Source organism: Pezoporus occidentalis, unplaced genomic scaffold (genome assembly GCF_034315485.1).
Source record: "Pezoporus occidentalis ecotype Australia unplaced genomic scaffold, CSIRO_AGI_Poc_V1 ctg3, whole genome shotgun sequence".
Classification (NCBI taxonomy): Eukaryota; Metazoa; Chordata; class Aves; order Psittaciformes; family Psittacidae; genus Pezoporus; species Pezoporus occidentalis.
Genome location: NW_026914940.1, coordinates 11,195,107 through 11,220,808, shown reverse-complemented (window position 1 = coordinate 11,220,808; position 25,702 = coordinate 11,195,107). Strand labels below are relative to the sequence as shown.

Below are 25,702 nucleotides of genomic sequence, written 5' to 3'. Positions count from 1 at the left end.
GTGTCTCTTATTTTTTAGTACATAATCAGGTCTTACAAAACTTCATTTACTTCCAGAGATCCTATTCTGCATGTTTCCAAAAGAAGCTCTGCTTCTTTTGAACTGGGATATTAAGTAATTTGTGAGTGATCCAGTAATCATCTCCTCTTTCTGTTGACTGAGTGAAATGAAAATGCAGAGACATTTGCATCCCACAAAATTCCACTCTTTTTCCAACAGCGTCGTATCAGGATGTACTCACCCTCTGTCCCCTGCCCTCTCTATTGGCATCATCTCATGAAGCTCCTGGTTGCTGGTCCAGGGAGCCGTGTTGAAAGGCCCAGTTGAGGGAAAGGTGGGACAGGCTGGATTCAGAGCAGTGCTCCAGAGCTGTTGCACTGAAAAAAATTTATATATATATATATATATATATATAAAAATAATATAACACACATGCACACACAGGCTGTCAGATTAAGCACAAAGGAATCACCTAATGTTAGATCAGATCTATCTGCCAAGTTTCTGACCTCTTGAGGACAAAAATGTACCTGGAAATTGGAGATCCTTATATTCAGGTGGTCTTGTAGTATCCAGATAGCAATAAGCCCTTCAAAGAGACTGAGGGCAGAGCATCAGACCCATCTTTGCTGCAAGTCTGGTTAGAGTTCACAGGAATTAGTGCCCCAGAAAGCAGTGACTGCTCCCGTCTTTCTCCTCCATCCTGCAGTACTTGATGTTGGAAGAAGGATCTTGTGTTGGGAATGGGGACGATATTTGGGTTTGTGAGTTACAGTCATCAGGGAGTGTTTCTAACCCGGCTGTGGAAACCCAACGCTGTGTGACAAGGGGGAAGGATTGCATTGTGTGCCCGACTTCTGGCACGAACAAAGGTCCTTTGTGGCCGTGCCAAATTCTCCCAGCAGCAGAACTGTTACTGTGCACAGAGGGCAGTGGCTCTGCCCTGTGGCAAATCACAGCAGCAACGGAGTGCTGCAGGGAGGAAGAGGAAGCTCATAGGTCCCGTGATCCACAGGGGCAAAATACGTTTGTTTGCACCGCTTAATAGGTGCGTGTAGGGATGATTAATAAACTGTGCACACCCGCCTAAAACCTCAGAGGGACCACATGGAAAGACAGGACTCATGCACAAACACAGTTTTGAAAGGCTTTCTAGTTCTGTTTCTTTTTATTTTTTTAATGTAAAAATTCTATGTCTTAATCTGTGATTTTTCATAAGGAAAATATTTGATTGGCAGCATATTTGTTGGACGACAGAAGTAGTTAGAGCAGTGTTACTTCATTAATACCTTCAGCTACAAATAACTATGAATTCGGAGCTTCAGATGGTGTAGACATCTGGAACATCAGCTGACTTCTGCTTTCCAATGAAGACAGTTATTGGTGGCCTTTGGTCTTGTATTAGATGCCTTAAATACCCTGTAAGCTGAGGAAGGCGTTTTGTGACTTTCAGTGAAGCAAAAGCATGTGGATGTTTCAAAGGATCTTGCTGGACTTGCCATTTGTCTTTGCCTCTTTTGCTGAACATGTGGTAGGTTCTCTGTCACACAGTTAATAGGATTATACTAAACCAAAGTGTTTTCTATAAGCATGAGGTCTGGGTGCTTACTAAAGGAAGGAGAGATATTTAAATACACTTTGAAAACAAAGTGCTGAGATACAATTTGAAACTAATAAGGGGCAAATGATGTGCAGAGGTGATCTAAGTGGGAATTGCAGAAGATGAAGTACAGCAGATGTAATAAAACTTCAACAGCCATAGCATGTGATTAGGATGATGGAAAACGGAGTAGGTAAGCATCTTTTAGAGGGTCACTTTTTCAGTATTTGACCTCAGAGCTGACCAAGGAGCTGATGAAGGGATAATGTGGTGATGGTAGGAATGCTCTGCTTGTATTACCAACAGCAGGGAAAAAATATGTGCTTGACTGAAAGAGGTGTCGGTCAACTCCTCCACAGCCTCCAGTGCCAGAGAGAGAAGAGAACAATATGTTGATGGTACCCAGAGACTTCAAATGAGATGGGATTGTCTTAAGGTCTTCATCACATGGGAACCCTCCCTAAAATACTAAATTTTCCCAGAATTTAGGGAGTGGTTGGAAGAGTTACGGAACTGTAATGTTCAGGCAAAGGAAGACTAGGAAGAATCAGTGCAGCTTCACTAGAGATGTGTTTTGCTGCAGAGGAAGGTAACTTCTAGTTTGTGTAAGGACATGAGCTAAAAGGGAGGGAGGTTTGGCATTGTCAGAAGCAGACAGGCCCCTCTGCTGTGTGCGTGCACCTGGCCTGATGAGTGATTTCTGAAGGAAAGCAGATAGTTCAGACCTTTGATCTTCAGACTTTTGCTTCCTCCCATGAGCCTGCTGGTGAGAGCGGTGGTGGTGTTCTAACTTCGGTGCTAGTTTGCTGAGAGATTAGATTTGCCAAAGCAAAGAGTACCAGCACCTTTAGCAAGGGCTGTTAAATATCTTGAACCTGAGAGACAGGAGGATAACCTGAATTTACTGGAGGATGGAGCAGTAGCCTATAGCATGGAAAACCTGGATGCAGTTTCCAGCCCTGCTGAAGACCTTGGGTAAGACACGATTTCTGCACTGTCACTACCCCATCCCTTTTGGTGACAGAAAGGTGTAATTTGTCTTGACCGTTGAACAAAGCCTTGGCCACGCTGTCTGCATGCCTTAATTGCCCATCTGAGCAGCAGGAATAATAGCAGTGCTTAATTCACAGGTTTGCTGTGAGACTGGTGGTTTAACAGCTGTAAAGTCTCCAAATATTGGTCCAGAGGGATCCTCTGATCACCACAGGTCATTAAGTATCTGAGGCAGACTCCTGCATAAGGGGAAAGGACTCAGAAAAGATACCTGGTTTACACAGTCAGTGGAAGTCATGTTACTGCTTTTTGAGAAGAAAACCCTCCAAATGAGGAACTGTGTCTTTCATGGTTTATTATGAGGCCATTTTTGAAACGCTCTTTCCTTTAAGCAAGTAGAGCACAATGAAATTTAATGCTAAATGCGATAAGGCTGAATGTTATTTACACCAAGATACCTCCAAAGCTCCTCAGCAGAACCAGATCCGCTCTTCACCAGGGCAGAGGGAGCTGAGGAGATCAGACCAATGCAAAGCACTGCATTAGGCAAGTAATTGCTGGAGCACCTCATTCCTCTTAACCAGCAGCAGCCACCTTCCTATGTGCAGGCATGGCAGAGGTGTGTCCTGTTGACCTTATACACCTGCTTTTCATCTCTGTCTTGGTTGGGAGAGTGGGCACCAGCTATTTGGGAATAAATAGGGTCAGGTTTGAGAAAGGAGATATATTTTCCTGGCAACGCAGGGGCTCATCTGTATCGCAGGAGTTTCCTAAATAGAGATCTGGGTTGGGAAACGCATGTGCATCGTCTGCCAGCAGTTCAAGGTTGTTCATCTGAATTTGGCTAGGAAGGGGAGACCTGACCTGGCTGTTGGCACAAGCACCATAGTGTCTGCAGTGTGCTCTCCTGAGCCAGTACATGCACCCCCAGACAGAAACATGGCATTTTTGATGTTGGATGCCTGAGGTTTGCCTCCTTGGTTCATCAGGGTACTGAACCGTGTGAGTTAGGCCAACAGCTGACTGTTCATGTGCTTAAAATGGGAGCTGTCCTGAAGTGCTGTGGACTTCAGATTTGTTTGGTATCCTCTGGCTGTGTTAGGAGGACACTGGGTGTTCAGGTCCTGTGATAATAAGTCTGGCAGTGTCCGGGGTGGCTTGGTTTCGAAGGAGGTGTGTTGAAATTCCTGCTTCCGGAAATGTCCAGATGAATGTTTCCTTTGCATCACTGTGCAAGTATTTAGTGTGGTGGGCTTGAGATGCTGTTCCATACCCCAAACCCAGCTTTTGGCCTCCTTTGATAGCATCTGGCGCCATAGCCCAAGACTTCCCATTCAGGAAGTGGATAATTTTAGTTGTTACAATTACAAGCCGTGTTTTAAAAGGGGAAATTATTATGTACTGAAGCTTTCCCTGGTGATGCAAAGGTTTGGACTGCATAAGCAGTATCAGTCTGGATGGCTTGAGGTGATAGCGGTTGAGTTCACTGGAGCATAGATGAGTGGAGGGGGAAATGGGGACAGGAGAGAAAAATGGCAGCGTTTAGGGGAGACAGTTAAAACCATCGTGTGGGAGGGAAGACATTATGCTGGTCTGCTTTGTAGTTTTTTATCCTCTGATCCGTACTCCTCATCCAGGAATGTGAAGATGCAGAGAAGCCCTTGGGGGGGAAGCAAAGAGGTACAGTGACTCATCAGCTTTATAAATCACAACCATCTGCGTTTTCCTAACACATCGTGAATGAGTCAAAGGGGGAGGTGTGCAGCTATAGACACACGCAGGTTACTAATGGTTTGTGTTAATTATTGAGCTCCTTCCTCTCTTCTGGGAGCTCCGTAGACTCCTTCAGTGCTGCTGTTGTGTTGGATGAGGCCGATGCCAAGGCTGCTCCCCAGATTGGACAAATAGAGTTGGCTAAATATCCTGTAAGTCTGTATGTGTTGCCTGTCTTAGGACATGACATCCTGGTGACAGATTTCTTCCCCTTTCCCTCTAATCTAAACCCTTCTAAGAAGTGGTCACCAAATCATCCCCTGGCCTCAGCCCTTACTCCTTCCCCTGGGTCAGGTCCTCTGGGTCCTTTTCTCTCTTTCCTGCTGTGATGTGTGTCACGATGCTGCCTGAGCCAAGAGATGTGGGGCTTTAGGGGCTACTTCTTGAGAAGTGAAAACTTGTTATTTGGGAAAGTTAGAGCTCATTTCTCCCCTGCAGCCATGCAAGAGAGACGCCCAGAATGTGCGTGTGGTTTTTACTTGGGTTTCCCCTGTGCAGTTCACCTGCAAAAGTGTTTGTGAGTGCCTTGATAATTTGACTTGGAAGAAACTGACCCTGAGCAGACTAAAGGCAGGGTGCTGGAGGTTACCAGAGCAGGAGAGTTTGCCAAGGGAGACAAGCAGTGGGAGAAGTACGAAAGCAGGAAAAGTTCTGTATTGTTTAAGTTTTGTAAGCATGTGGAGTAAAGAAATCAAATGACTTGATTCTGTGATAGCTCATCTTATTTCTGTTTTGAAAGTATTTAACTGATGGAGTCCCTATAATAACAATAAATCTGAAGAAAGTATATGTAATAACTTACAAAATACATTTTATTATAGGAAATGTAAAAAGCTGTAACCTGCTTAGATGACAGTGTCATGGACTGATGGATGACACAAAGGAGAAAGGGGACTAGACATTGCTGTGAAGATGTTTGATCTGAACAAATGGGAAGTGATGACTAAAATTTGTTTAAGCAAAGAATACATTTTCAACACCCCTCCCTTTCCCAGGAATAAAAATAATTCACTCTTTCAAAACATATCTGAAAAGAAATAAAGCTGAACATACAAATAGAATAAACTATTTTTTCCTGCATGAAATTGAAGGTGTGGTACATCCGGGTTTTACCCATGTAGCTGAAGATAAACCAAAAATTATCTGTAGGCATTGTGTCTGTGACGATCTTGTCCTCCCACCACATGGTGTGGAGAAAAACTCAATAGGAAGAATTACTTCAACCTAGTGAGTTTAATCCAGTCCGATGATGAGGATTCAGTGAGCTGCACAGACAAGTAATTAAACTAATTAGAATGAATGTTTTTATAGTGTTGCCATTTCTCGCTTAAGAAATCTGTTGGTTTTTATTTCTCTCTCACAAACATGCAAGTACCCACCCTACGAGTAAACACACACTGATTAAAGGAGATGATTCTGACAGGGTACGTGACTCATCTTTGGAGCTTGCTGCCATTGAAAGCCACTGATGGAGCGCGCTGGGCAGAGGTTCAGCCCCCCTGCAGGTGTTGAGAATATCTGATGGTGTATCTGGCTGTATCTTGCATGGGTGGTTCAAGCATCTCTACTCTGCTGTGGGGAGAGCCCACCTGGAGTACTGTGTCCAACTCTGGAATCCCCAGAACAGGAAAGATATGGACCTGTTGGAGAGGATCCAGGGGAGGACCACAAAAATGATCAGTGAGATTAAGCACCTCTCCTATGAGGACAGGATGACAGAGTTGGGGTTGTTCTGCCTGGAGAACAGAGGACTCTGGGGAGACTTTATTGTGGCCTTTCAGTTCTTAAGATGGGGAGAGACTTCTTCGCAGAGTCTGTTGAGGTAGGATGAGGGGTGATGGTTTTAGACTAAAAGAAGGGAGATTCAGGCTGGATGTGAGGAAGAAATTTTTTATAGTGAGGCACAGGTTGCCCAGAGAGGTGGTGGATGCCCCATCCCTGGGGACAGTCAAGGCCAGGCTAGATGTGGTTCTGGGCAACCTAATCTAGCTTAAGATGTCCCTGCTCGTTGCAGGAGGGTTGTACTAGATGGCCTTTGAAGATCACTTCCCACCCAGACTTTTCTGTGGTTCTGTGATCTTCTTGCTTGGAAGAAGTTTATATTTTTCCATACCAAAGGAGGGAGCAAGATCCCAGGAGTTGCACCCATTACCTCCCTTTGGGTTTTGTGCATAGATGCCACTGGGAGTTTGGGTCCATTTCTGTCCCTTAGCATCTGCATGTCAGGTGGAGAACACAAGCTGAGCTGTGTGTTCAGCAGACACCAGAGCAGGTGCCTTTGGGAGGAGCATGCAACTACAAGGAAAAAGGCTTTTACCAGGTTGCCCCAACTTCAGAAACCAGTGGGAGCTGCAGCCCTTGTGGCTGCCTGTGTGCCCCTTTTCGTGTGCAGGCTGTGGGTTACCAGCCCTTGTCTGGGGAGAGAAGAAGGCACTGGCTGGGAAGAAAGGAAACCTGGAATTTTGTCCCCACCTTGGCACTCTGGTGCTCTTCCTCCTGCCTGTTGCATGCCCCATCCACTCTGACGTCTGCCCTCCTGTAGAGGGGACATCTCCTGCCTAACCTGAGGTTAAGGCCACTGTCTTGGCTGGACAAATGATTGTTGCTACAATATAAATATATTTTTTTTAGGGCATGAAGCAGTCCAAGTAGATTATTCCATCATTTTTCCACTTAAAACACTAAAATCAGGTCTAATCCAGTTTTTAGCAACTAAACTTAAGCCTGCATTTAAAAAAGGGGAGGAAAAAAAAACCCAAGAAGCCAGTGATTGCAGATGAGTGCTTATAATAGAAAATTCACAGCACACAATGTTCAACTTCCCCTTTTCTGGGAAGTGGTTGGCCTCTTGCGCTCATAGGACACGCGGCACAGAAACCCCACCATATTGCCTGTGTCTTTAGCTGTGCAGTGAAGGTTTCAGTTCAGAGGAATAGCCTGTGAGTGGTGTACTCTGAAGTGCGTCTCTTGTGTGGCACTGCCTGACGCAGCCTGTTCTGGTAAAGCCTACAGAGGGATGGGGGTTTTTTTATTCCAGAATATCTGTGTTTCTTTATCCCTACACGGTGGTCACACTGCAGCTGAGCTGTTAATGTAAAGACGCCACTTTCATGTGGATTGGTTTAGGCACACGGCTCTCCAGGGACTTCTACTACTGTTGGTGCCTTTTGAAACCCTGTTTCATCCTCCCCTCAGCCCATCTCCAGCAGAAACCCTCACTTTTGTTTTATCTATGTGTTGTTGCAGTGACGGTGCTGTAGAGGTGCAAGGCAGAGGTGGGATGTGTGCTGGGTTTGTTTCTGCCCCCATTCAGATGTGTTGACATGGGGTTTCACAGGACCCATGGTTGAGGGAGCCAGGAATCCTGGAGGCAGTTTGATTTGCTGATTGCCTTTGAAAGGTGTGAGCCTCTGGTCCTTAATAAAAGAAAAATGATGAATTGCTGCTTCTCTGTAGGCAAAAATTCATGGCCCGGGCTCCCTGCTAGTAACATCTACGTGGGTTTATTGGTTTTATTTTCTAATTAAAAATGTCTACACTGACCTACGTGGAAATGTATGGGAATTTCAAATTTTTTTTTGCATGTCTGCAAAGATTATTGCTGTCACGACCTGTATACCTCCCCATTAGCTGTGTTTTATTCAGCTTACAAGGACCTGCGGAAGTGTCGGCACTCTAGGCTGCTCTCACTTAAATGCTGTTTTAAAAGCTCTGCTCTAGTTCACAAAACCTGCCTTTCTGTGGTTTTCTTCTGTAAATCGTTAGAGTCCTGACCCACCACGCAGGAATTATTTGGTTTGCTTCTGCTTATTCTCCTGCATATAATTAGGCAATGTTTTTAAAGTGTTTTATCGCAGTGGAGAGCAACAGCACTTTTTTTGCTGTGCCAGCTGATGTGCTTTTTGATATTACTGAAGCAGCTGCATGCTAAAAACAGTTGTAAGGAAGGAAAAACATTACCCTAGGCATGTGCCTTTTTTGCACCATGAAATGCGTATCTCACCTCTCATCCTTGGGTTTGTAGAATAATATTGCTGTGATGTTAATGAATGTGAGTTCAGCATCTGCGATATGGAGCAGGATGAGAGCTGTGCTCTGTGCTGCATGTGTTCGCATTGCTGGAGCCTACATGGGTGAAGAGTAGATGGTTGTGTGGGGGTTATGATGCTGTCAAGTAACATCAATTAATTTCTGCTTTGCTGTAAACTCTAAGGACGTTACTTCTGGGCAGCTGCTTGGGTTGGAATCAAGTGTTAAATGCAGAGATGCTCATAGGGGGACACGCTTTTGAGGCCTGGGGAGAGCCAGGGACCTGCAAGCTTGTAAGGTCACCAAAGGGAGAGGACCATTGAAAGTAGCCAGCAATGAACACAGTGGGGTTCACCCTGGTGTGGATGGTCACACGTCCTGGAGGGGGTGGCACATTCTTCAACTCAAGAAAGAAGTGGTGGAGTGGTGTCTTTGCTTTAAGAAGCAACCCGCAGTGTTTGCGAGGCAGTGGGCACCAGGGCCTGACTGACATCCAAGGGCACAGCATGGCATCTGTGTTGAGGTTTGCTGAGATCCATTTACTGCATGATGAAGTGGGATAACATCCCCAAAAAAGAAAAAACAGGGACCGAAAGATATGTGTCCGACAAGTCCTTGCTGGTGAGCTGTGGTTGGTGCTGTGCTGAGCTCCTCCTCTGTTACACCCCCAAGCTCGAGGAAGGTGCATGGGAAAGCTGTAAGGAGAAGTTTGTACCTTTGTGATATTAAACATAATGTTCAGACATGGGGAAGGGTTTCTGAGGGACAGGGGTGTGTGAAATTACAAGGGTGTCATTTGCTGTTGCTTGTCTGGTGTGGCAGAGAGGATGCTGCTCATGGGGACATGAGCTCCTAAGCAGTAACAGCAATAAAATGCTTCCACCCTCTTTAAACATCAGCTGGTCCTTGCACATGAGCCCCCTGTATTTCTGCACTTACTTGCAGGTATCCCTGTGGCGGTGGTTGATGTATTGGCAAAGCACACAAGTGTCACTAGAGAGGTTTTCTTTCTGTTTTGTTTGTTTATGAATAATAAGGCAAGGTGTATCTGTGAAAAGGAAAGATCCATTTGCACTGGGTGAGGATTCAACCTGTTCCAGCCTCTCTGGTATTACTTTCTTCCAGCCATTGGATGGAAGATGCAGCATGAAGTGATGATAGTTCTGGTGTGCTTTTCCTTTTCTGCCAAAATTAAGGTTTTCCCTGCTTTTTAATGTGATGTTTCTTCAAATTTGGTTGTCTTTGGACAGCCTTTCTCAGACTCACTCATGGTTTTGGGCTACGAGAGGAGACAGACAGCATCTCACCCTGTCTCTCCACTGCCCTACCACTTCCCCAGCCACAGCTCGCAGGGTTTTGGCCAATGCTTTGTGTGACCGGGGCTGTGTCCCAGCTGCCATGGAAAATTCCTGTTCTGACACCACCACGGAGGAGCCCGTGTGGGAACAGCTCTGCAGAAAGGGAGCTCAGTCTCCACCCAAATGTTTGCCTTTTGGGGCTGTGAGTGATATAAAACTAGCTATATGTGCAAGGGGAAGGTGGGAAAGTGAAAAGATTTCAATGCTCAGCAAGAGAGAGGTTTGTGATTTATTTTTCCACCCCTTTGTTTAAATTCTACAGTTATCTTTCACTGCTGGAAGGTGGCATTGCTACACAGGCAAACGTTTCCAGTGCCTAAAAGCATGGTTTGTTTTCCCTGTGTGGTTCTCCCCCGTCTGGGGCCAAGCAACCAGCTACCAGCCTGGTGTTTCCTCAGTTGTGCACAGATTTGCCAAATAAGGTCCCGCTTCATTCTCACATCAGATGCTATGGAGCTGTTTTCACAGGGGTTCGAAAGATCAGAGGGCTGTGGCTGGGTTATGTAGTTAATTGAACAGGTTTCACGAATTAAAACCAGAGGAGGGCCTCGCTTGTAACTGCTGTGGTACACTTTGGGGGAAATAGGTATAAAACAACACGCAGCTTCTGACCTGTATGCTCATGTCCCAGGTGGCTTTCCTGAAGCAAATCAAATCAAAAGCTCTTGTTCCTGCACACGGGCTCTCTGTGGTTTGGTTTGGACCTTGTTCACAATGGCAGCTGCCTGCTTAGAGCTGAGCACTTCTGGTTTTCAGCTGGCTGCCCTTTACTGCTTTGTGTGTTCATTTTAAAAAATCAAATCCAAAAATGAGGTGGTTTGATTTTTTTCAACCTCTCACAGTGTGGCAAAACCAGCAGAAGCAGCAGGTGAGCTGGAGGGGTGAGGGCTGTCTTCCTTCTATGTGTCTGGCAGGACTGGCTGCATCTCTGCACCCCATGCCTGTGGTCACCCTGCAGTGGCAGCAACCCAAAATGGAGGTCAGTTGTCCAGGGCCCTGTCTATAACAACACATAAAGAGTGAACCAGGCCAGCTGTAAGGGTGAATGTTGACCTGTCCATAGTGCAGCCCTGTTCATTGAGCATCAGATGTGAATTTTGCCTCTCAAAAGGATGGGTGTGCTGTGGGTATGGCTCAGGTGATGATGGGTAGCTTGGGTTCCCATTAGGATGCACTGGTTGCCAAGCCTTGGCTGTTGCTGAGGGGAATTTTCTCTCCCTATGCAAACTTTGGTAGCCATCACTAGCTGCAGGAACAGCCATCTACAGGTGAAGTGGTATCACTTTGGTTCAGAATTCTTATCAGGAACAACACCATATATCTAAAGCTGTCTGTTGGGGCTTTGATGTTCTGGCGAGTGGCTCATGTTTGAGACCTGTGAGATGCTCCTGCTGCTCTCTGATGTCCTCAGATGAAACGTGGCAGCCCCTGCAAACATACGTACGTGATGTGACTCTGAGAGATGTGTCAATGGGGGGCAGTCCATCCTCCTTAGCAACTGTGCATTGATTTATCCCAAATGACATCCTTACCGAGGTCCTGAAGGGGACATGGGTTGGAGGTCCTAATACACTCTCCTTGCTCATGCAGGTGTTGGCTCTCATCTCTCTTTCATGACACAGATTGAAGGGACAAAGTCTGTGGCTGCTCATGAGCTCCCCAAACTGTGCATCTTGGACCGAAACGCATTCAGGTTTGTTACTGACCTCCAAAAAGAAGCATTTGACTTGGGCTTGATTTCTGCGGTGGGTAGTGATTCTCATGTGGCAGAAAAACTATGCAAAGTGTAGGGTTAGCAAACCAGCAATTAGATGTGCAGAAAACTGCCCTGTGGAGTAGAACATGGAAGAGAAGCAACAGTCTGACAATTTTCTAGTAAAACTATAGCAGGGAGCGTTTTTCATCTGTCCACCCATTGATACAAGTTTTGGATGGACCTTCACTCTTCTTCCTTACCAGAGCATCCTTGGTTGGGGCTGATCCTCATGTGCTCATGAGAGGTGGGAGCTCAGCACAGCAATTTAGTGCAGCAGGGAGCTTACTGGCCTTCCAGAGACTGTGGAATTGAATGTTAGTCTGCCTCTTAGGAAACCTATGGTTGATTCAGAGTTGTAACCTAGATGTTTCTCATTCTCCCCTCTTTCTCTTCCATCCCATTCCTTTCTGGTTTTGTTCTTGGTGCTTTCTTCCTTTGTGTGTGGGGATATTCAGTGAAATATAAATCAGCCTTGCTCTGCCTTTGATGTCTTTTGAATTTTCTTCCTTTTGCTGATGTTGCCACATGAATTTTGCAGAAGGTCACACATCAGAAAGGCAGCAGACCATTGGGTACAGCTGCATGGCTTGGGAGGGAGAGCAATCAGCAGAGGAGCATCCCAGGAGATGTGGCTCCATCCCCATCTGCACCACCCTGTCCCCAGGCACTGCCTTGCACCTCTCTTCCCTCATCTATGAAAGTCAGTGTTGTAAATGCAGTGGGATCTGAAGGGCAGGGTGTGAGGTGACGTGGTTGCCTTCACCCTGCTTCTGGAGCAGCCAGGCTTACAGAGCCCATTCTGCCTCTTCTCTCATCTTTTGGCGTGTTTCAGCTAAATTAGGCACAAAGGAAAAAAGCTTCAAAGATGATTAATTTTCTGCAAGTATCGTTAAAACGGGTGGCCAGGAAGGCAGGTATTTGGACAGTTTCGTGTTTGCCTCTCATTTCTGATTGCATCTGCAGTGGGATGCTGCAAGCCACAGATCACAGTCAAAATACTCTGCCAGAAGATGGTTGTGAGAGGAAGTAGAAGGGAAGTTTGAAGGAATACAGGGAAATAATAGAGAATATTCAGTGTGATCTAGTTTAAAGATCAGTCAGCACAACTCTGTAGAAAACCAGGCATCATTTCTTCCATCATTCATCTGCTTGTTTATTATTAAAAGGGAGAAGGGAAAAAGGAAACGAGAGAGGTTACATGGGCTCAGAGGTATGCTGATGCTTAGAGGAATAACAATGACAATGTTGGTGATCCCAGGTTAAAGGGAAATGTCACTGTGTTTTCCTGAGTGAGGCAGCCCCATTCCTATTTCACAGAGCTGAGCAAAGATACTCTGTTCCCAGGGAAGAACCTTTAAAGGCACCCTTGAAAGTTAACTACATGCTCCAGTGCTTCACCAAATCAGGGTGGGCGTGTGGGAGCATCCCTCGTCTCTGTCAGGCAATGGTGGCTGTGAACACAGCACTGTGTGGCTATGCTGGGGTATCCACAATATAACAAATAGCACCTCTGCACAGCGTCTGCTCTGTGGTGCACACTTACTGTTTCACAAGGTACTTCATAGAGAACTTGTATAGGAAGCTCTTAGTGTATGGAGAATTGCTTCACACTGGGTTTTATGTACATCAGACTGGAAGCTGCCATCCAGGCTCTTGTCCTCAGCTGGAGCTGCTTCCTCTGGCAGTGCATCATGAGGTTCCATATGTACAGGAGTGGTGTGATCTGTGATGGGGAGAGGGGCAGAAACGTGCTCTGGAGACCTGCAAAGTATTCATCAGCTGCAGAAGTTAGTGGCTGCTTTCACAGTGACTATTTCTGGCTCTCGTGCCAGTGCACAAGGAGAGGGGTAGGTTCAGGGACAGCGCTGAGGTGGCTATAAACTGCGAATGTTGGATGTGTCCAGATGTGATTGCAGTGGGATTTTATGTCATTTGATCTTTGTGTCTGCTGGGTACTGGATGCATTTAATCATTTACAGGCTTCACAATGAGAAAGTCTTTGGTTAGACATGAGAGGATAGAATCACAGAGTGGTTGGGCTTGGAAGGGGCATTTAAAGATCACCTAGTCCATGCCCTTGCCCTGGGCTGGAGCATCTTTCATTAGATCTCTAGCTCAGATTCTCCATTTAATGCACTTCCACAAAAAACAGTGCAGGTCTTACCTTTTGTTTTTCCCCCAGTTAATGAAACTGTTTTGACAACTAAATTCCCTTCCTTCCCTCCACCCACTCCTGGTGAGCAGAGATGGATCCTGAAACAGCTAGTGCAGTTTTTTTCTTTGTGGTGGTTCTGATATTGATCTCAGATCCTTTTACAAATGTTTTTCAGAATTGTTGCAGTTGGGAGCTTCCAAAACCATCTCAGGGCATAAATCATGCTTAAAATTGATTTGTTTTAATTCTGTAGGGAGTGAAGGGCACAGTTTGGTCTTGCTGAGAATATCAAGAGGGTTACAGGCAGACACCCTGTTTAAAAGGTATCTAAGGGCTTCTGTGACCTTTGCTAGCTACCTCTGTCAATACTGAGTGGAAAGTGGTGTTTTAAGGAAGCCTTAGTTCAAGAAAAGGCTTGATAGGGCTCATAGATGTGCTGCAATTTCTCTGAACCCACTTCTCATCAAGACAGAGCTTTGAAAGTGTTGATTTGCATTAAATCTTTTTTTCTGCCTTTACTTTTACAACCGAGGCAGGCCCTATAGCTTTATTTAGAAATCACCCATCATTAGTAACCACAATCATTTAGCAGACATATTTACAAGGTAAGTGACAGTGGGAAGTAATTAAGTTTAATATAAATCACACTCAATTTAAAATGTGCAGGCTTCAAAATAATAATTAATAGAAACTGTGGGTTCTATAAAAAGATGTAGTATTTATAGCAGCATCTTCTTGCTTTTCCAGCTAAACACATTGAGTGGAGCTTAAAATCCCCTGTCTGTTCATCTTACTTGTTTCAAAGCCATTTTCTTCCTATGGCGCACTTCATTGCAAATTACCCACTGCTTTTATTCTTTGTGGGGAGATTTTTAACTCTGAAGTTGATAATGCGGCAAGAAGAATTCAGCATTGTCTAAAATGGGCTTTGTAAATGGACATACCCTGAACTGTGGCTTTCTGCTGAATCTGTGGTTTATTGCTTAGTGCCTGATGCTGTGTGCTTTGTTTTGCAGGTGTCATGCAGCTGACAGGTCTACTGGAGGAGCTGATGGTCACAGCCGGGACAGAAAGTCTTCATTAAGTAAAACAGAGTAAAATAATCAAGGAAAGTTGGAGCTGTTTGCAAGATCTGTTGAGTTTTGACAGCTCACCCTGTCAAAAAAGCCATCATCTGGGACGGCAGTGTGCTGCCAGCGGCTGTGATGGCTAGCAAGAGAAAATCAACAACTCCCTGCATGGTGCGAACTTCGGAAGTCATGGAGCAGGAAGGCGCTGAAGGCGTGGAGGTTCCTAAAGAGAAGGAGTCTGGTGCACCGCAGCAGGACTCCCAAAAGAATTGGCCTTCAGAAAGCTCAGTCAAAGACTGCGAAGTGGTCGAGGCAAAGCCCCCAGCTGAAAGTCAATCCAAGAAGCCCCAGGGTGGTTATGAGTGTAAATACTGCCCTTACTCAACACAAAACTTAAATGAATTTACAGAGCATGTTGACACTCAGCATCCAAATGTCATTCTGAACCCCCTGTATGTCTGTGCTGAGTGCAACTTCACAACCAAAAAATACGATTCTTTATCTGACCACAACACAAAATACCACCCGGGAGAGACTAACTTCAAACTGAAATTAATTAAGCGCAATAATCAGACTGTTTTAGAGCAGTCTATTGAGACCGCTGCTAACGATGTCACTGTCACAAGCGGTGGGCTAGAAACTGCAGAGTGTGATGATTCACTTCATGGGGGAATTAGTGCAAATAAAACACCAATGATGAAACTGGGAAAGCCTAAAGGGGAAACCAAGAAGGGACCCAAAAAGCCAGAAGAGGGAGTTACGGAAAACCACGTGGATGGCACTCTCCCCCGTATCATAACTGAAGCCACTGAAGCTATTGCTTGTATAAATGGAGACCTTCTCCATGATGTGTTAGCCCATGTTATGCCCTCTGTACAGCTGCCACCAAATATTAACCTTGTCCCCAAGGTCCCAGTACCTCTGAACAGTACCAAATACAACTCTGCACTGGACACTAATGCGACCATGATCAACTCCTTTAATAAATTTCCTTACCCAACACAAGCAGAATTGTCATGGTTGACAGCAGCATCAAAACATCCCGAAGAACAAATCCGAATCTGGTTTGCCACGCAACGTTTGAAGCATGGTATAAGTTGGTCTCCTGAAGAAGTGGAGGAGGCAAGAAAGAAGATGTTCAATGGTACCATCCAGGCAGTCCCCCAAACCATCACCGTCCTGCCAGCTCCTTTGACAACTGCAAAAATGCCCCAGCCCATCATCCAGACAGCTTTGCCTTGTCAGATACTGGGCCAGACTGGTCTGGTTTTGACTCCTGTGTCAAATGGTTCAACTGTTTCCTGTTCACCGATTACGCTTGCTGTTGCCCCAAACCAGGGGCAGAAGAGGGCAATGCAGACGTTATCAAGTGCCCCAGAGGCCAAGCGTCCTCACGTGGTTCAGGTGCCTGAGATGCCTGCCAAGCTGACTGCTGTACCACTGACGCCAGCCAGTGAGCGAAAGAAGACGAAGGAGCAGATAGCAGAGCTGAAGGCCAGTTTCATGGCAAGCCAGTTTCCCGACGATACGGAAGTCTACCGGCTGATAGAAGCAACAGGTCTCTCCAGGAGCGAGATCAAGAAGTGGTTCAGTGACCATAGGTACAGAAGTCAAAGGGGTATTGTGCACATCCCTGGCGATGCTTTAGGGAAGGATCAAATAGCACCTCCAGCTGGTCGACACAGCCGCTCATTTCACCCATACACAGATTTTGCTCCTCAGAGATTCAAAGAGAAAACCCAAGAGCAGCTTAGAGCCCTTGAGGAGAGCTTCCTAAGATGCTCTTTTCCTACCCAAGGAGAATTGGACAGGCTTCGAGTAGAAACTAAGCTGAGTAGGAGGGAGATAGATTCATGGTTCTCTGAGCGGAGAAAGATAAGGGACAGCATGGAGCAAGCTGTCTTGGACTCAATGGGATCATATAGAAAAATGAAGGAGCAAGGAACTCCCAATGGTGCAATAAGCCAAGCAGAACTGCTGAGTAGCTCTCAGCTCCCTGGTGCTTTATCCGGATCCTCCACCACACTGAAGAAAACTCAAGAGCAGAGTCACCTACTGAAAAGCACATTCGCAAGGACCCAGTGGCCGTCGCCCCAGGAGTATGACCAGTTAGCATCTCAGACTGGGCTCACAAGAACTGAAATTGTTCGCTGGTTCAAGGAAAACCGGTCTTCACTAAGAACAGGGTCACTTAAATGGATAGACCAGTACCAGAAGCAGTACGTTGTTGATGGTCATAACGAGCAAAGCCAGAAAAAAGGCTCAAAACACATAGAGAGTGCAAAGAATGGTAATGAGGTGTCTCGGCAGTATTACCAGGAGCATAAAAAGCTGAATGAAGAGAATGGGGGTAAACCAGTGGTGAGAGCAAAAAGAGACTGCGAACCACTGAAAGACTCTTTGTTGGGGAATCAAGCAGAGGGAATAGACAAGCTGGAGTGCAACAGCCACGACGGCCACGGCAGCGAGGAGAACGAAGAGCCAGCGGAGGTCAACTGGGTGGAGGTGACGGTGGGTGAGGATGATGCTGCATCGGACTGTACGGACAGCTGGAGCCAAACGGCACCCGAGGGCCAGGCAGAGCTGGGGGACTTTGACTCTGAAAGTATATCTGGAGAAAATGCCCACGTATAGACAGGTAATGCTGATGGTGCCCTGTTTCTCTGAGCCTGCCTCTGTCTGGGTGTGCTTCCAGCATCCTGTAGTCCCTCTTCAGTATAAATCCCTGGAGCCCATCCCTGCCGGATCCTTGTGCCTGCTGGATGCCTGAAAAAAAGGGAGACCCATCCTGCTTGTAAATTAAAGCAACTGCATGGTAGGGGAGGGGTTAGTGCTGTTTGCCTTGTTTCTTGTTTCCTTGTGGGTCAAGCCCTGTGTAAGGGAGATCTTTTATTTCTTTTTTCCAATAAGTGATTAAACATTAAATGTTCTGCCTTTGATTGACCTATGTAACCTCTGCAGCACTTGGTGTACAACATGCTAGCTGAGCCACACAAAGAAATAGTGACACTGGTTGCTAATAGCCCCCTTGCTAAAAGGTCACTGATCTGTGAATAGAGGCTGTGCCTGGTTTTGCACCTCAGGTCCTTCCTTTGCAGCATCCTGCCCTGCTCAGAATAAAAGGTCACTAGGGGAAGGGCTTAGGATGGAGATGCTTCTTTATGCATTAGCAAGGAAAAACAGTGTGCTGTCCTCCTCTTGCAGGTGAGAACTGTCTCTGACCTTGCTTTGTTCTGCTTGCTCACTCCAGAGGCTTAGGAAATGCCCCAGACTAAGCTGTGTGGGTGTTCTAGCAGCTCCTCCTCACATCACCTTGAATTTAAAAGCAAGATGCATGGCTTTTCTTTAAGGGTGTTTTATACAGTTTTTCACAGTGTGAAAGGACGTGTTATTTGGGGACCTGAATCCTGTTTCTGATCGCAGTTGCACAGGTATAAATCTGGAGCAACCACCGTCAGCATTTCTTGAGTTGCATGTTGAATTGAGTCCACTGGAGCCTGTAACAGTTTGCGCTCAGTGTAACTGAGTCTGTCTTTCCCAGACTGGAGTCTCTTTAAGCTAGAACGTGCCATACAGAAAGCTCAACTCCTGTATTAACAACCACAGTGAGAGAACACCTATTTTAGAAAGAGATTGTAGTTTTCTGGTGTCTAAGAAGTATAATATACTTCAGCATTTCTTAAGTAATAATTGATTCTGGGGGGGGGGGGGGTCAAGCTAGGACTGGTAGAAGTCCCTCTTGCACTGAAGACTTTTACTATTGCAGCAGGCAGTACTTGAACTGAACTACTATGTGTTGCAGAGGTGTAGTTTTTCTTAGCAAGCCCTGCTGGCTAGCATAGAGACCTCCACTTTCTCCTGGTGTAGTATTTGTCCAGAAGTTTCATGGACGTTTTCTCCGAGTTGAAGAGGAAAACTCTGCATTGGTTTTATTATGTGGTATTATGTGTGTTGTGGTGTCTGATCTGAGAAATCACAGTGTTTGTATCACAAAGTATCTTACAGAATCTTAAAGCTCCAGACTGCAATGCAAGGTTCTGTTATGCTTGCAGAAGTTGGTAATTAAGTGTGTGAGGAGCAGGTTGTGTTACCTGTGCGGCAGAGGCAGAGATTAAAGGAGGAAGGAGGTGGAAACATCAGCCAGCAGCATGCTGGGGTGCCGCTGTTGCGCAGCCACATAAGAAAGGAGAGGCAGGATCTGATCTGCCTTTCAAAATGAAATGCGTGATGAATACGTGCATTGTGGGATTCTTTTTTTCCATGGTTGTTAAATCCAGATCATTTCCCCCTTCCAGCTGTGGGAATGGGGAGCAGGGCAGAAGAGGGGGCTTGCCTGAAACCACCATTTCTTACAAACCTCTTGTACCATGAAACCAAGCTCTGCCGCAACTCTCTTCCAGCAGTGTGGTGTCTGCAGTTTCATCCTTGCAAACAGTGTAGGGTCCATTGGAGTGAACCTCCTGCCTCTGTGCCCTGACACAGAAGCTCTTCATAAAGCTCCAGGGCTGTGGAGGTGCTCAGGTGTTGTCAGAGAGGAATTTTAATAAGAACTTTGATCTCTGTTAAACTTCTGCTGGCTTATTCTTTTGATGAGGAGCTTTCCAGTGCCTGGTTGTAAAGTACACCACCTGAGAAGAGACACACTGGAGCAGCGCATCCGCAGCCCAGACCATGCAGGGAGATCAGAGGACCAGTTTGTTGTCTGCTGTTTGTCAGGGGACTTGACAAAAGCCCAAAGTCTTTTTTCTCTTTCCTTTGTCTTTATTCTCCCACTAAATCTCAGCCCCCTTACACAAGCGCCTCCGGTGCCCTCTTGAAGGCATTGTCGCAAGCACTGTGACACAAAAGCACCCCATGCTGATGGGACACATGGAAAAATCCCAGCTACTGGTTCCTTTTTCCTTCAGGATAAGCTTTCACTCTTACCTTCGCAAAGCCTCTCTCATGTAAGTTTTAGCTAAAACTTTGGTGTTAAATTAACAAGATGTTATCTTAGGTGACATCCAGAGTATGACTCCAAAGCAAAGACTGCATAAGGCCTGACAGAGAGCTTATTTTTGCCTGTTGTTGTATAAAAGTCTGATTTTTTCTTTTCCTAACATCATGCTTTTCCATACCTTAGAGGGCTCCCATTGTTCTGGTCACACGTAGGAGGTGGACTGCAGAGCTGATAAGGGATTTCTCCTCCTCTTGATTCTCACACCGCCACAGTCATACCTGAAATGTTCACTGCTGAACCCTACATTAGTCAGAGCCCTCCTTTGATATTCATAGTGTTGCTAGTTTCTTAGTTGTATGTAGTTTAAAGTGAACGATTTTTGGTGATTGATCTCCATACTCCTGTTGTTGGCTGAATCTGTGTGTGGCTTCTGTAAAACCGGAGCTATTCCAGACCATGTTGGTCACTCTCTGCTATGGTGCGTAGCTTTAGGAATGTCAGAAACTCCATCAGGGAGTATCTGTGTTACAGCCTAGACAGACTTAGGCCTTAGGAAACTTGAGTTTCTTCAGAACTGATCTGTGTTCGGATGTATAGCGTACTAGCTGAGCCATGGGCATAAATAGTGAAGCTAGTGGGAGCTTCATGAGCGCTTGGCCTTGGTGAGAGCAGGATTCGCATCAGGCTCTGAAATACCATCCCTAGGCTAAGAAAGGGCTCTGTTATTGAGTACATATCTGAAGCTTTTGGCAGAACTGGATTTATTCCATGGAGCAGGTCAGGTTTCCTGAGCAGTGAGGCTGGGAGACCTGTTCCCATAGGGTATCAGGGCCTTCAAGACTCTGGGTGGCTGCTGTAGGGTGCACTAAAGCCATCACTGAAGATGCTCCAGATGAAGCCTTGCATTTCTCTTGCAACTACTCTGTCAAGAGCGTGCTTTAGTTTTCTTTCCATCAGTAGAGATATTTTGCCTTCCAACAGCCTGGGTCAAAGTTAGATTTCTTGTCCTCATTTGTACACGCTTGACAAACAGTAACTGATCCTAAATTAAACACAGCAAATTGCAGCTCAGACATGAGAGCAGGGCCAGAGCATGCTGGAGTGGCTGGCAGCTACCGCTGGCTTTCTTCACAGCATTGTCTCCCTGTGGGGTTTTCCCAGGGTCAGTGTTTCCTCAGCCCAGAGCTTTTGTTCTGTTTCTCAGAAGCATACTTCTTATTGTCCCCATCATCTCCTTCTCTGCCATCAACTTTCTTTTTTAGAGTTATCTCATAATCTCCACTTATGAGCCCAAACCCTGCAAGATGTAGGCACCAAAGTTGGTGGCTCACGGTGGAGCAAGGTAGGTGGATACCCTAAAAGATGCATGCCCTGGCTCTCAATGGCTGTGACCACTGTTCTGTGGAGATGTGCCAATGGAAAACCATGTCTGGGAGCTGCACACCAGAAAAAAGGAGTCCAAAGGAAGTCACCCCTTGCTTCTGCTGTGTGGGTGTACACTGGCATGTACTGGGCATCAGAAGTGGTCTGGGTCCTTGGTGTCTTCAGCTTGTTCTGTATCACTGTAGGAGCTGAGATCCTTGTGTTCCTTGTTGTCTGAAACTGGTAAAAGTGAACAGCACTGGGGTTTACCTCCTTTTCTGTCCAATTTCCCATTTTTCTTCTGGTTTAGAGTTTCAACCATAAGGCTAGCTGTAGTGCCAGTAGCTTGTGGTGGGCTCCAAGGTTCCATCCTGAGGTCATAGTGGGATTGACCAGTGGTTTCTATGGAACTGTGGTCACCCTAAAGAATTTCAGGAAGTGAGGCCAAAGTATGGAGGACTTCTACAGAGCTTGACTCCATTGCTTTCTGCATTGCAGGTGCCAGGCAGAGCTCACTGCTTTTGTGGGAATAACAGACCTGGTAGCAACAATCATAAAAGGTGTGAAATAACAAGTTAGCTCAGGTCTCGGTAGGCACTGCTGCAGGATGGGTGAGGAGAGGGGTGCAGGAAAGCCAGCTTGCCCTGAGTGCAGCTCCAGTCTGAGTGCGTGCTTGCACTTGAACTTTTACACCTTAATGGGGAAAATCATAATGGCTGACAGAGCGCTTGCTCTGTGCTGGGAACTGGGGATAAGTGTAGGTAGGTGTGTCTTTAAAGGTTGTTTTTGGGGTGTTCATTTTTTAGTCTCCAGTCCATGGTGCAGCCTTTATGTCGATGCAGGAGTTGCAGCGGAGCCAGGGACCTGCTCTGCAGGGTACAAGCACATGCAGTTTTTACCATTGTCTTGCAGTTTGTTGAATTATTTTCTAAAACCACGGAAAAAAAGTATTTAATGAGAGGATTTTATTGGGGGAAGAAGACCTGAGGTCGTCTTACCTTTGGCTGCATCCATTCTGTGGTTGCAAAGTAGCTGCCCCAATCCATGTGCGCATCGTCTTTGAGCAACATGAGTGAGGCTCTGCCCAGGGTATGTAGTAGTGAGGGCTCAGCAGAGTCAAGGGGTGTATGTGCCTGTCAGAAATCTATAGGGGGTTATTAGCTGGGTTACTTACAGGAGTAGATCCAGCACCTTACTGCAGCATCGTGCTGTGATAGGGATAGGTTTCAGGGTACAGGGCTATTGCCTGGGCAGGGACGTAAACTGGACGCTGTATTTCATTGACAGCTCAAGTACTTGTTCATAGTGCCTTCAAAAATAATATGCTGTTTTTATACTTTTTGCAGGGGTACTCCTCAGCTGCACTGTCCTCATGATGAAGGGGAAATGCTGTCTGAAAATAGAAGAAAACTCTATTTTCCTGCCTGGGGTGAGGTAGCGTGTTGCGACTCCAAGTCTCAAACCCTGCTTGTGGAGGCACAGTGAGAAATACTCTTATAGAGCATCATTCTGGGGTCGTTTATAGTGCCAAAGTCCTACTACTGCATTAAAAAAGCAAAGAAAGAAAGAAAGAGAAAAGGGTCCTTGTACATAAGTTTCTCCTTTGCTTTTCTCCCGCCCACTTTCCTGCCGAGCCTCTTCCTCTGCTGGACCAGATTTGTACAATGTGGAGATTTTGTTAACTTTTTAATAGGTGCAAGTTATTCTTGCATATAATGCCACCGCAAAATTCGGGGGTGGGTTGGGGGAGGGAGGTACCTTTTGTGGGGAAGGGAGAGGAGATTTCTTTTTTCCTAAAGTGTTTTAAGACAGAGTTTTGGAGTCCTGTTGGTGCGGATCAGCATCTGAGCCCAGATCCCCAGCCCAGTTTACATTTCAGCCCACTTAAACGTGTTATGGGGTTGGGGAGGGTCCTTCTGGAGTGGTTGGTATTTGGGCTTTTTCTCTTGTTGTTTTGACTTTTGTTTTATGGCCACCAGCTACTGGTTAAGTATTTAAATCTCTTGCTTTTCCATGCTCCTACAAGGCGAATCTTTTCTCGCTCCCATATTTCACAAGCCAGCCCCAGCTGTGGGTCTCTGAAGATTTGGCTAGGATGCCTTTTTTGTTTGGGTTTTTTTTAGCACTTTTTGTTCAAAAACGCAGTACAGCCCCCAGAGGGGTTGCAGCGAGGAAATTAAGATGCTTCATGATCTGAACTTGGTTTGTGTTTCTTTGGCTGGTACAATGATGGACGCCGTAGGCAGCAGCCTGCCCTCCAGCTTTAGATGTTGTAGCGCACAAAGATGTTTTTGATTAACCCTCGCCACTAAATTTTTAGGTCAATCCTAGGTTCCCGAGTGCACTTTTCCTACCAATACTGCTACTTTGGGGTTGTGTGGAGGTGTCTGTCCGTGCACGTGTGAGGAGGAGGAGGGAGATGGGGATTGTGGGTGCATAGGCGAGCGGGTGCTATTGACGTCTGGTGTGTTCCTCTGATGAGCTGGGTTCGGAAACCTTGCCCACCTTTCAGTACGCTGCACAAATAGGATGCTAGTGAGTTTGAATAAATCCAACTTTTCTAACTTGTTGCTCATTTGTTGTAACTCAATAAAACAAAGGCTGAACATTTTGGTAACCTCTTTTCTCGTTTCTATTTATTTTATTCCATTTGGAACCCAAACTTGGCCCCCACCAGCTCTCCTTGGTGCACAAGAGCTCAGTGTCTTTAGAACTGCAGTTACGGTTTAAACTGGTTTTGCAGTAATCAGCTTGGCAAACACTAAAGTGAACTCCGTGAACTACTGGTGTTTATTTCTCCAGTACTGGAATACTGGGGATCAGATAGCACCTGGAAATGGGGATTTGGGGACACCTTTATCTTAGTGGCAGTCACAACCTGAATGAATGAAAGAAACCATCCCCATAACTCACTTATATGGAGTTATTGATCATCAGCACAACATTTGTATATCAAAGGGATGTTTGCAGTGGGCAGCAGCAAGCGCTGTGAGACTTTTCCTACTTTGAAATTGTCCAAGTGCATTGCCAGAGGAATGACTGGATGGGGCAGCACTTGCTATGTTTCCATGTTGCAGGCCAGGGGCAAGAGATAGGGAAGCAGCCTCGGCTCCTCCACAAGCAGAAGCAGCCTGGCAGTGAGTGTACACGTCCCATCACAAATGGTGGTGTGCATCGTATTCCTGCACATGTTGAAGCGGATACCTGCGCAGTCATGTCTGGATTGTTACATCGATGGATGCCAGCATCAGGTGGCCAAAAAGAAAATGCCTCTGAGGATGCTCCTCCAGGACTCCGAAGTTGTAACTGAAACTAATTGCCACTTCTGTCTGCTTTGCTTACATGAAAGGATGCTAATACTTTAATTGCCTTTGTGCAGTTTTTAACAGCCACTTGGCAGCTTAATATTCCAGTTTGCATCTCTCCTGTCTGATGTGTGTGTACTGCTGTGTGCCTGGAGTGCTGACCTACTTTGCTTAACTAGCAGGGCTCCCAGTGAGCGTTTAGGAAGAGCAAGACCCACTTGAGGGGTTTTGTTTGGCCCTACCACCCAGATACGGTGGGATTAAGGCCCAGGACTGGGGCTCTTTAAAATCTCTGCAATTCAAATAAGACAATAGCAGTGGCCCTGGAGTCTGTCACTGCACAGATAATAAAGCTGAGGCTCTCCCGCAGCAAACAAACAGGCTTGCAAAAGGCTGGCACAGCCTTGCCAGCGCTGGCAGGACTGGAGGTGCCGAGCCGCTGTGCGCGGGCAGGTTGTGTGGTGTGCTACCAAACCTCCCGAGGCCAGCTTTACCGGGGAAAGCTGATCCATCCCATGGCCACTGTTTGCTTAGATTTAAGCTAAGATTGCTGCCGGAGCGGGTTCCCAAGGCCGGCGCTGTGAGCAGGCTTTGTTTCCAATTAATACGGCCACAGTGGCTGTGTTTCTAGGAGAGTCCAAGCGGCGAGGCACAATCGGGACATTGTTTGTACGTGGCGGCCATCGGGGACGGCCTTGGCTGCGGGGTTTCATTGCACATGGATGAAAATAGGCTGCTGACACCGAGTTTCCTCCCACACAGCCTTGCCCCTGTGCCTGGCAAAGTCCTGCAGCGAGGAGGCGGCTCAGGAAAAGCCTTTCCTTGTCAGGGTGCCCCGGCAGCCCCTGGTGCTCAGGTTTTGATTGGCATCTCCCATAAGCTGTTTGAGCCTAGGTCTATGGAAATGTTGTAATCAGAGAAATCAGAACAAAACCACACAAATTAAAATAAAAATCAGATTTTTTGCACTTGGGCAACATTTTTTTTTTTTTTAAGTGTGGCTTGTAGAAAAATCCATCACTCAGAAGCCAGGAATGAAATTAGACAGCCTCTACTTCCTTAATGGAGACTGATAGCACGTTGACAAGAGGATGGGTTTTCATTGTATGTACACATTACTTCTGCCTGGTCTGTAAGAAGGGTGCTGCTCTGTTAGTCAGCTCCGTACCGCTGTCAGAGAGCTGGGGACTCCAGCATGTAATAACACAGCTACAATTTGGGACACGTCAGATAGAGGCCTTACTAAATGTGATCATGGTGAGAAACCACTTAGCAGAGATGATCAGCATCACAGAGTGTTTGGGTTGGAAGGAAGCTTCATAGATCATCTAGTTCCAGCACCACTGCCATGGGAAGGGACAT

At 46.2% G+C, this 25,702-nt stretch overlaps 1 protein-coding gene across 3 annotated transcripts in view; it reads left to right on the top strand.

Annotated features, from left to right (window-relative positions):
- Positions 1-23,652, top strand: part of ZHX2 (zinc fingers and homeoboxes 2) — a 75,619-nt gene extending 51,967 nt beyond the window's left edge. For all 3 annotated transcript variants that reach the window (XM_062627092.1, XM_062627093.1, XM_062627091.1), the window contains 2 exons: positions 14,681-17,372; positions 22,382-23,652. In XM_062627092.1, the coding sequence (XP_062483076.1) occupies positions 14,870-17,368 (2,499 nt within the window). In that variant the 5' untranslated portion in view covers positions 14,681-14,869 and the 3' untranslated portion in view covers positions 17,369-17,372; positions 22,382-23,652. The remainder of the gene's footprint in view (positions 1-14,680; positions 17,373-22,381) is intronic.
- The last annotated feature ends 2,050 nt before the right edge of the window (positions 23,653-25,702 follow it).